The sequence below is a fragment of the Ailuropoda melanoleuca genome, chromosome 2 (genome assembly GCF_002007445.2).
Source record: "Ailuropoda melanoleuca isolate Jingjing chromosome 2, ASM200744v2, whole genome shotgun sequence".
Taxonomy (NCBI): domain Eukaryota; kingdom Metazoa; phylum Chordata; class Mammalia; order Carnivora; family Ursidae; genus Ailuropoda; species Ailuropoda melanoleuca.
The window spans coordinates 167,300,883-167,313,214 of record NC_048219.1 but is presented as its reverse complement, the minus strand read 5'-3'; the positions used below and the strand labels follow the sequence as shown (position 1 = coordinate 167,313,214).

At 32.6% G+C, this 12,332-nt stretch overlaps 1 protein-coding gene across 8 annotated transcripts in view; it reads right to left on the bottom strand.

The window, feature by feature from the left end:
- Positions 1-12,332, bottom strand: part of NBEAL1 (neurobeachin like 1) — a 199,956-nt gene that overhangs the window by 133,863 nt on the left and 53,761 nt on the right. For 7 of the 8 annotated variants that reach the window (XM_034654989.1, XM_034654993.1, XM_034654990.1 and 4 more), the window contains 3 exons: positions 9,828-10,134; positions 8,251-8,357; positions 1,680-1,766 (listed from right to left, as the gene is read on the bottom strand). In XM_034654989.1, coding sequence (XP_034510880.1) covers positions 1,680-1,766; positions 8,251-8,357; positions 9,828-10,134 — 501 coding nt within the window. The remainder of the gene's footprint in view (positions 1-1,679; positions 1,767-8,250; positions 8,358-9,827; positions 10,135-12,332) is intronic. The other variant, XM_019799567.2, reaches the window with a different exon arrangement.

Sequence of the window (12,332 nt, the reverse complement as noted above, 5' to 3'; positions counted from 1 at the left end):
ATTAGCATGTATAAGATGTTTAAAATGGTGTTGTCTATTTGTTTTACAAGCCCTGTATTATAATTCAAATGGTATGTTTATTCACCAATCACACTTCCAAACATAAGGCATATCTATTTTTACATAAAATGCAAAATTTGAGGCAGAATAGAAAATGAAATATGTATCTATAAGGATTATCATGTTTTTGAGAAGGCAACCTTTAAAGCCAAAAGGTGTTAAAAATTAAAAATAAAAAAATAAAAACCAGCTTCAGCTTCATTTTGTCTATTTCTGTTTAAGCTTCATCATAAAGAGATGTGTTAAATTTCAGGGCTATGCATTAAAAAAAGTGAAAACAAAAGGTAACATTAACAACATTAAAAAACTGAACATGACTGTTATATCATCAGGCTTAATCAACCATGAAAGCATAGCAGAAGTAGAAAGTTATAAAAACTCAAGAGTCCCAAAAATCTGCTTTTGGGACTATATTACTATGACTTAAAACTAATTACTCCATGAATAGGACTTTCTTTTCTCCCTTCCACTAAAAATGATTTGAGTAAAAGGGGACTGATTAGATCTTTGTCATTTTAAGCTAAGCTCTACCACTTTTAGGCAAGTTATTTAAGCCAGTATCTTGATTTTTGTTGATGTTATTAAACATTATTACATATACATGGCATATATGTAATAAACACATAATATACATTAATCATCCTGTATAAAGAATTTCATATGAATATGATCTTTCCTACACTTTATTCAAGACGACTAGGCATCATAGTACCTACAATTAGGAATACTAACATAAACCTCTAAGAATATCATTGTAAATATTTTATTAATCTTATATAAGAAGGCCTTAAGACTAACATTTCTGGAGAAATCTAAAATGGTACTCTATAGCTGATATTTTACACCCAGAACAGAAAATAATAGATTTTCATGTCTCTTCATACCACAGCTCTATTTATAAACCTGGGTATTAAGATAATATTAATAAAAGACATCATGTAAGCTCTCTCAAAACATTTTGGGATGGAAAAGAAAAAAACCAAAGCATTTTTAATAGCTAGTTTTTTCAAAATGGAATTACCTAATGCTGAAAAGCAACAAAAACTGCTTATTTCTGCTCTATACCCATATAGAGGTGACTTTTTAGAAAAGAAAAGAGTTAAGTTTTATGCAAAATTAAGACTCAAAGAGTTCAGCATCTTCTTCCCTTCCTCCAGGATTCGGATGTCCATTGAATTATAATCATTGTCAACAAGAAGCAAAGAATCAAGGTATTAAAATTGACCATACGTATTCACAAACAAAGCCTATGGTCCCAATACACCACAATGCTTAGAGAGAGAAGCTCCCAAAATATGAAGTCACCACCACGTGGACAGCATTGATATTGGGATCCCATTCCTGTACTTTTTGTCTCCTTAAACTGAAAAGGATACACAGGTATACAGATGGAATACTGTTGATCATTTACATCAACCACCAAGATTTCAATATATTTATCTTTTAGATGAAAAAATTTTTATTTTTAATTTTTTAACAATTTTCAAAAATAATTAATGAAAATTAGAACTAGATACTGTTTGTGTATTTTAAGACGTAAGAAGAAAAGTACAGGAATAGTTGCTCCCATTGACTGATTTGGGACTTCAGCTGAAACAAGATGCAGGCTTTGTAGATACCTGGTCCTCATTTATTTCTGTCAGTAATTTGTTGGCAAGGTCTTTCTCGTTCTTGTCTGCCACCTTATTGTTAGCATTTAAAAACAGCTGTTAAAAACAGAGATAAGAATAATGGAGAAAGAACATTAAATAGTTACCTATAAGCAGAAATGAAGTTAAATGGATTTCCATGTCTCTTGAAAACAAATTCAAGAACCCACTGGTGAAGTATATCACTTGTAAACTGACAATCAACTATTTACTTTTTGGATTACAAACTAACATTAGTTCATATACTATATAATTAATTGTTAGTTATTTCTCTCTTAGAACTTGAATTTACAAAAATAAGAAATAATAGCAAGAATGAGACTGGTTAATATTCCTAAATTCTTAAAGAATCAGCAGAAAATGTCTCACAATGAAGAAGGAAATTTGCTATTGAGACAGATTAAAGATACTGTAGTAAATAATACAGGAAGGATTCTGTAGTCAAGTATGTTTGTAAAATGCTATTTAGCTTTAAAAAGAGTTCCTTCTGAAAATACTTCTCAGAGTCTCAAATATGCTAATGTGCTTTGACAAAAGAGATATGTATTTTCCAAAATTATCAAGAGTTGAGCATAATTTATATTAGTTTCTACACAAAAGGGGATTAGGATTATCTCTGATATACATGGGGATTGCTAAGGGAATCAAGTATTTTGGTTTAAGTATATAAAACTAGCATCCCAAAAGATCTCAGGCACATTTTGGATAAAAAGAAAGATAATTCAAATTGAAGTGAAAAGGGAAAGAAAGTTAGATTTATAAAGGAATTTATCAAGAGCATCCTAGAAGGGAAGATCTTCATAGGAAGTACTATCATTATACTGAAATAATGCAATATAAAATAGATAAAGATAAGGTATGACATGATATGCACAGGATACATAAAGCATATATAAGCCTAAAAATAGATCAGTGTACACAACATAAGCTTTGGAATCAGAAGCCTGGATTTGAATCCTGGTTCTGCTAATTATTAACTGTGTGTTTTTAAGAAGAACTACTTAACTTCTCTGAGCTTATTTTCTCAAAAGGGAAAAGAGTAACTCATGAAATAGGGGTGCAGATTAAATGAGATAATACATGGTAGGTTATTAACATAGTGTCTAGCACATAACAAGGGTTTAATAAATGAAAGCTGTTATTAACAGCAAAATTTATTTTTCAAGATTTTTATTCATTTATTTGAGAGACGGAGAGAGAGAACATAAGCGGGGCTTAGGGCAGAGGGAGAAAGAGAAGCAGACTCCCTGCTGAGCAGGGAGCCTAATAAAAGGCTCGATCCCAGGACCCTGGGATCATGACCTGAGCCGAAGTCAGATGCTTAACTGATTTACCCACCTGGGTGTCACAAAAGCAAAATTTTTTAAATAGTAATATTCCATATTATCTGGTGCAGGGACACATGAATGCTAAAAACTGATGAAAGCAAAAATGAGTAAAGGTTTTCCAGAAAGTAATTCATATCAGGAACCTTAAAATTACTCTTTGTCAGTAACCATATTTCTAGACATCTACCCTAAAAACGGTCATAAACTCACACCAAGATTTTAGAACCAAGATGCTCACTTCAGCTTTATTTACAATAGCATAAAGTAAGAAACCACCCAAATATCCTTAAATAGTAAAATAGTTAAATAAATTATGATTCATCCACAGGCTGAAAGGGAAGTCCTTAAACTCTCTGGCCTCAAGACCACTTAACAGTCTTAAAAATTATTGAGAACCCAAAAAACTTCTGTTTATGTGGGGTTACATCTCTCAATATTTACCATATGAGAAATAAAAATCAAGACATTTAAATAATATTTGTTTAGTCACTCAAAAACAATAAACCTATTACACGGTGACATAAATAACACATTTTTAAGAAAAAAACCTTTATTTTTCAAATATACCTTAGTGAGAATGGCACTGCTTTTACGTTTTTGCAATCTCTTTAACTGACTTGATAGAAGACAGATGGAACTCTAATATCTACTATTCATTCAGACTGTTATGATAATGTTGTTTTGATTCAAGTTCATGAAAAATATCTAGCCTCAAACTAAAATGTTAAGATTAGACTCCACAGATTTCCCTAAGATGATCTTGGCGACCCCATACTTTGAGAACTGTTGGGTCGAAATATTTGCAGTCATTAAAAACAATGTTTTGAAAAATATATGATGGTATATGGGAAAGACTCGTGATATAATACATTTAAAAACAGGATAAAAAAATACTCACTGGTATTCCAATTTTGTAAAGAAAAATACAACCTCATTAAGAATATATATGGAAATATTGTTATGGGTATTTTGCCACAGTTTTAAAATTTGAATATTTATATATATATACATGTTTTATAAAAGATTAAGAAAATATACTTTTTATATTTCATTTTTCCTCCAAAATCTATATTGATTATTGCTCTAGAATTTAAATAAAACTATACTTTAAAAAAAATGAAAAGAAACTTGTTCAAATGAGGCTATGTGTATGAATCCAGGCAGGTACAACACCCAAAATCAACCTTTCAACTATTCTATGTATCCAATCCCAACAAACTTTTCCACAAAGCATCCCTTAGTTGCTCCTTTCATAAATTCTCATTCCTACTAAGACCACCTTAGTGATAAATTTTTTGTTGTGGTTGATTTTCAGGGGTAGATATGGAGAAGAAAAGGAAGAAAGTGAAGAAAGCATATTAAGAAATGTAAGCAAGACAACAATATCAATAGCTTTCCAGAAACTTAAGTCCTCAAATAGAACCTCACATATTTATAATACATCGCAATGCCTATGTTTTTTTTTTAAAAACTGATTGAAACTCCAAGCAGAGTGCTAAAGTAAATGTTATAGTTTTGAACGCTTCTCTTTGCTACTAGAAATTGGCTGTTAATTTCTTCACATTACTCCAAATATCCTTAGACAGCTGCTAAAAATAATTTTTACATTAATTCAAAGCATATCCCCCTTCCAAAATGCAATATGATGACACAAAACAACTCTCAAATGTTTAAGGTTCACCATAGATATCAGAAAAGCTAAATGTGGGGTGCCTGGGTGGCACAGTCGTTGAGCGTCTGCCTTCGGCTCAGGGCGTGATCATGGTGTTCTGGATCGAGCCCCACATCAGGCTCCTCCGCTGGGAGCCTGCTTCTTCCTCTCCCACTCCCCCTGCTTGTGTTCCCTATCTCGCTGGCTGTCTCTCTCTGTCAAATAAATAAATAAAATCTTTTAAAAAATAAAAAGCTAAATGTATGATTCCACTGAATTATATTCTAAGTACTTCACAGTATGATGAAACTCATTTTGATAAGCCAAAGGTCTTTACACAAATACTTAAGGAAATTAATGCATAAACTGGCTGGTGAAACTCATACAAAAAGAAAGCATAGAAATTACAGCAGTCAGCCTAAAGTTTTCCATATAATTCATAAAATGTTTGTTTAAGCTTTAGTTGACAATGTTTCCTCTGGGTCTGAATATTTGAACAACAGTTGTCTTGATTCTGTATTACTATGTAAAACAGAATAAATTATTTATTCCTTACTAAGAAAATAATTTAAGCAGAAGTCAATCATAGTCATCTGTAGCACCCTGTAATACATTTAAGAACTTAAGTTTTCACAAGATTCCAAACATTTTCATCATATATTTAAGAATCACATTAACCTATCCCTATCAAATGTTATTTATCAATAAAACCTGTACTCCTGTATTGAATACATGGAAAACATTTTTCTACTGACCTTAAGTACCAATACAACAAAACTACATACGACCAGTGAACTCAGGGTCAGAATACCTGGGTAAGAAATCCTGCCTCCATCATGGAACAGTATTAATCTTGTGCTAATCATTTAATCTCTTATGACATATTTCTTCATTTGTATAACAAAAGAGTTGGGCAGTTTATTTCAAAGGTTCTTCCATGTTGTTAGGACTTAATAACTGTAATATTTAGGGGCGCCTGGGTGGTGCAGTTGTTAAGCATCTGCCTTCAGCTCAGGGCGTGATCCCAACGTTCTGGGATCGAGCCCCACATCAGGCTCCTCCGCTAAGAGCCTGCTTTTTCCTCTCCCACTCCCCCTGCTTGTGTTCCCTCTCTCGCTGGCTGTCTCTCTCTGTCAAATAAATAAAATCGTAAAAAAAAAAAAAAAACAACTGTAATGTTTAGTGATGAGTTTATAGTGATTCTGACCAGAATGTCCTGCCTAGAAGACCACCTCCAGCAAAGAAGGCTGGGGCCCAAAAGCCTAGCTTTCCCCTCTGAAATGGGTTTCTTTCTCTAACATTTTCTGCCTCAAAACAAAATGTGATAAATGCTATCAAATAATTAAATTTTAAGACACTAGGACTGTCAGCAAATCCCCAGATCTGAATTATAAGAAACTTTGCCCTATACAACAGTAGAAAGAGCAAATATTAGCTTAACATCATGACTGTTATGCCAAAAAGCTTTGCACTTTTTAAAAAGATATTGTTGACTGTGATATGGCATTTTAAAAAATATCTGACTTTCATAAGTTGAAGAAAAACACTAATCAATTTTAGTAGGAACTACATTTTATCCTAGTGATTTATCCTTCTATAATGTGGGACTGGCAGGTTCTCTTATACATGTGAGATTTTGTCTTGTTGAGTTGCCTTTGTAACTGATAAAGACACATCACTTTTTTTTTTTTTAACAACAAACAAAAGGCTTTATAAAGTTTTCTTACTCTGTTTTCATCTCCCTAGGATTTCTTTCCCAAGAATAACGGTGGGGGGAGGCATCTTCACTCTCTAGTGGTAGTTTAGTACTTCCATTGACTTTGTAAATATTCATCACTATTTACTCCATCAATATATTCCTTATTTTTTTAATGCTATTTCTTTTCTCTTTCACTATAAGCTAAGCAACATAATGACATAAATGCTTTCATGGATGTCTCTCTTAGCAGTGTGAAAAAATGTGAGGGGCTGATATTAAAATTCTCCTTCTTGGATATCCTCACAAAATCAGAATGAAACCCTAGTATTTTTCAGCACAGAGTCCATGAAAAGAATACCTCAAACAGAAAAGTAAAAGCCTTTCAAGAAACACTCTAAAAAATTTCTGATACCATCTTGAAATTTATGAAAATATAATAATCAGATATCAGTTATGATGTACTCACAAATCTGCTACAAGTGTAAATGAGTAAAAAAGAAAAACAACAGCAAATTGGCAATATATATCAAGAACATTAACAGTATTTCTATTTTCCTACTTTTCTATATTCCCCAATTATTTACAAATTGTTTTTATACAATGTTCCCCAATTTTAAAAGAGCAGGTTATGCCCTTTAATCTAGAAATTCTACTAGAAATAGAATTCTAGTCTATGAACTTGAAGGAGTTATGTAATAGCAAAAAAGTTGGAAATAAGTTGAGTATCTGCTGCAGGGAATAGTTAGGTAAATTATGGTACATCCACTTAATATTATGTAGATATTAAAAATCATAACACAGGAATATGCAAACAAAATCATCTTACATGAAACAAAAGCACAAAATTATACGCATCAAATGCTCACACCAAATTTTAACAATCTACAATAAAAGACTTTAAAACTCAACAACAAAAAACAAACAGCCCAATTAAAAAAATGCACAAAGAACCTGCATAGACATTTCTCCAAGGAATATATACAAATAGCCAATAAGCACATGAAGAGATGCTCAGTATCACTAATCATTAAGGGCAAATCACAATGAGATACCATTTCACACCCATTAGAATTAGCTATTACCAAAAGAAGAAAATAACTGTCAAGGAGAATGCGAAAAAATCAGAACCCTTGTTCATTGTTGGCAGGAACATAAAATGGCACGGCCACTGTGGAAAACAGTAAGGTGGTTCCTCAAAATATTAAAAATTTAATTACTATATGATCCAGCAATCTCACTTTTGGAATATATCCAAAAGAACAAAAACAGGGACTCAAAGAGATATAGGTATATTCAGGTTCATAGCAGCATTATCCACAATAGCCAAAAGGTGGAATCATAACAAGAGTCCATCAACACATGAACAGGTAAACAAAATGTGGTGTGTACAAACAATGGAATATTATTCAGCCTAAAAAAAGGAAGAAAATTCTGAAATATGCTACAGCAGGGGTGAATCTTGAGGACATTATGCTAAGTGAAATAAGCCAGTCACAAAAAGGCAAATACTCTACGACTCTACTTACATGAGGTACTTAGAGTAATCAAAAATCATAGAGACAGAAAGTAGAATGGTGGCTGGCAGGGGCTGGCTGGAGGGGAGAATGTGGAATTGTTTACTGGGTATACAGTTTCAGCTCTATAGGACGTAAATGGTTATGGAGAATGGATGGCAGTGATAGTTGCACAACAACGTGAATGTATTTAATACCACTGAATTACACCCTTAAAAATGGTTAAGATGGTAAATTTAATGTGTATTTTACCATAATAAAGAAGAAAATTAGTAATATGCTTAAATTTGAATCAAAGCATAAACAAAATAATAGCTTTTTAAAATCAAAGACAATAATAGAAAAATACCTTGCAATTCTGCAGCAGTCGTATGAGATGTTCAAAGCAGTTACTGTTAAGAAAAATGGCCTGAAGAACAGGCCTATCGGTGCAGTCTAACATGGCTGTGATGGTATCTAGGAAAATAAAAACAAAATCATCCATTTATAAAGTGGAAAATTTGGGATCACAGAAACATTTACTTTGGCCATATTTTTAACTTAGCCTTTTCAGCTGACAAACAGATGTAAAATGAATTAGGAAGAAATAGGGATGGAGAGTAGAAAACAAAACTGTACTTATTACTTGTTAAGAAAAATGAATATTTTTATAATTTATTATTAAAAATATTTAAATATTTAAGTTTTTATACACAAGAGTGATATATATTTCCCAGAGATTTACATAGTTGTTCTTCCATTACAATGCTCAAGTATAACCGTGGTTTCCAACTTGCTATTAATAAGCAACACCTGGTCATGTTTTGCAACAGTCTCATTTATACAGTATAAAATTAGCATTTGGCCATTAAGAAAATGAACCTTAGGGAATCAATCCATTTATGATGATGGTTTGCTCTTGTTTCCTACTGAACAGATGTCCTCATTCAGAAATCAAGGGATAATCGGCATAAGTAATACAATAGTTCTTAACAAATAAGTCCATTCAACATAAACTCAAACTTCCTTATAAAGTTTAAATTTACAACAATTATAAAACATAACATGTTTTATAAAAGAACAGAAACTAGATAAAATGAATCTTATCTTCCTACAGAAATAAAGTCTCTTGTTGTACACTGTAAGGGATCAAGTTTCACCAAGATTTTGGTGTCCAATATTTTTAAATTAGACACGAAAACATACCCTCACACAACCATTTTTAAAGTCTCTAGAGCTGTACAATAAACCATTAATGTTCGTTATGTCTGGGTAGTAGAATATAAAAAGCTTTTTACTTATCCAAATTTCCTAGTACAGCTGTAATGAAAGTATTTCTATAAAAAGAAACTCAATAATACTTGTATCTAACAATCTAACGGGAACACAGTAAGAAATCACATATACTGATGAAAGAGCTTACAGGGAAAAACAGAGATATATAAGCAAAGAATGACACAAACCAACAAACACAAAGAGAGGACAAGAGAAACAAGACACACATACACAGAGGCTCTGAAAAAACAAAATAGAGCAGCGGCCCTCTAGAGAAAGGATAGATGTTAAAGTGACGTCTACAGAGATTTATAGAAGCACATATAAAATTGTCATATGTGACTCCTGCCATAGGTTAGACAATGCAAGTGGCATTTTCTGAAAACTTACTTTTCCTAGAATTTGAAAATAGCTGACTTTCATTTTAACATTGATGCTTTTAATGGATTACACTTTCAAAAAACAACAGAGGCTCAATTTTGTCACTGTTAAAGCAAAGATGCTATAAACAAATCGATTCCATATTAATTATTTTGAAGTTCAAATCTAAAGTCACACAACAGCTGAATTAAACAATCAATACTTCTATATGATAGCTCATTGAATTTCAAGTGAGGCTAAAAAAATAGACTCAGAGAAAATGGAGTATAATAAACTTTATGAAATACTTACTTAACATTTTGATCTGCAGAGCTATGAACCGGCTTTCCCACTGTCTGGACCTCCTTTGATTAGGTAAAGCTGAATGATCTGAATTTAGCAATTTAAAATAGTTCTCCAAAATAGTGTTAGTTTCCACTTGACGCTGATCAGAGCTGCTAGTGAGAAGGATATGTACCACTTCTGTAAGGCACTTCAGAGTAAGTTCTACCTTCCTACCGACTTCTTCAGGATGTCTATCCTCCCAGGAATCACAATCTGCCAAAACTCTCATAAGAACTTCCATGGTGGCTGGAGAAATTGCTTGCAAAGCATTCCTCTGAAACATGAGAGATAATAAAAATGAAACCCAAACCTAACTGAAGTTCTATATGTTTGCAAAAATAAAGAAAGTTTAATAAATCTGCAGACTTTTTCTTTTAATAAATCAATAAATTTTAAGCACATATTTTGATAGACACTGCTAGTGTTTTATGCACATTAAGTCTTCATTTCCTTGTTAGATTACTAGATTTTCATTTTTATTCAGGCAGCAATTTGCCCACATAGAAAACTTGTTTACCACCCTCCCTTGCAGCTAGGGGTAGCCATGTGACATAGTTCTAGACAAGAATATATGCCAGTAGACTATGAAGGAAATATAACTATACAAATAAAAACAGAAGGACCCTTTGTTTTGGCCTTTTCATATTTTTCCTGCCTGGAATGCAGACATGATGCTTGCAGCCACCTTTAAATCATGAAAAAACAAACCCAAGAATTAAAGTAGTAGGCTAAAGAGAGCAGAACAGGAATGTGTAAGGACTTAGTCCTTGACAATAACATGGAGCTGCTGTACCAGCCCAGAACTGCCCATATCTGGATTTCTTATGCAAACATAAAAACAAAAACAAACAAACAAAACCTTTAATTTGGTTAAGATTCTCTAGGGTTTTGTGTTGGTTACAGCAAATCCATCCCAAATGATATAGATATATAAGAGGACTGGCTTGACTCTGATTGTACAAACATATTTCTGAAATTTTAAGTACCTAATCGAGGTGATCCATTAAACTTGGAAATAATATATATTGCCTAAAACTGTTAAGATGATATATAATGAATCCAAACATAATTATGCAAAATCACCTGAAAGTAACAGCACTTAGGCCATTAGAGCTTGTTACTATCAATATAATAAATAATATCAATAGCAAGTGCTACAATGGAAGAAACTGGCAATAGAACACCCAACATCCATTTTCCTCCACTTCCTTATTAAAAAAAACCCTGATGTTTTGCTGGACATGTGCCAACCAGAAATAAAGATTGTATTTCCTAACCTCCCTTGTTGCCAAGGAGGCCGAGGAAGCAAGTTTTATCAAATTTTTTATCTGGATTTTATCTTTTTTGCAGTTATCTCATGGAGTTTGGCAAATGAAATAAAAAAATATGAGTGTCAGCTTTTCAGTATCTCCTTTAAGATAGCTGGCATGTGCCATTTTTCTCCCTCCTCATTTCCGCTTCCATTTTTGTGCCCAAAACGCAAATGGCCAGAACTCTAGAAGCTAATGTTGTAGTAAAAGGAATAATAACAAATTGACATTCAGAAGGAACCTGGATCCTTGAAGATCCTAGAGCCACCAGATTAACTCTATTCTGCTTACTGCTATTTTTTTAAATGAGGAAATAGAGTAAACTTCTAATTTATGCTGTATAATTTTAGTACTTGCTACTAATTACAGGAATCACAAATCTAACTGATAGACCTGTGACTTACTTACTTCCTATAAGCACTTTACATATATTATATATCATTTGGTCCTTACGACTATCTTAGAAGGGTTACTGTTTCCATATTATAAATAAAGAAACTAAAACACATGTAAATAGTTTATCCAAGGTCACACAACTAGTTAGAGATGAACATGGGATTCAAACCTATGTCAGTCTGTCTCCACAGCCTATCTCTTAACATAATACAAAACAATAAATATGCCAATGGGAAGCCCAGGCATGATGCTCGGAGAAAGACAACCAGTCATGGGACTTCAATTTTTCTGCTGTTTATGACAAGGCCATTCTTACACCTTTAGATATTCGATTCATCTAAATATCCTTGTACTTACTTTATATTCAATAAATAACCTTCTGACCTCAAAACAGATATAACTACAGCTATAACCTGATTATAAGGATTTTGAGTATTTTTAGTACATAAAATAATAAACTGGCCTTCCAGTATCTACTTGATTTCTATGTGAGTTTTAATTATTGGAAGTCTCTTGGGGCTTGATTACCCTTGGGCACTAACAAAAAACAAGTCTCTGTATGTTCAAAATGGTAATGGGATCCAACCAGCTTCTCCACTAGTCTAAACAATGTCATTTCCAATTTTATTCATGTATACTTGTTAATTCTTATTTTTAGTAGCAGAGAAATGATGGAAATGGGTAGATATCGATAGAAAAGAAGAATATCAGCTAATAAAGGAAGGGGACAAAGCAAACAAACTGAAAAATAAGATTCTAGTCATTA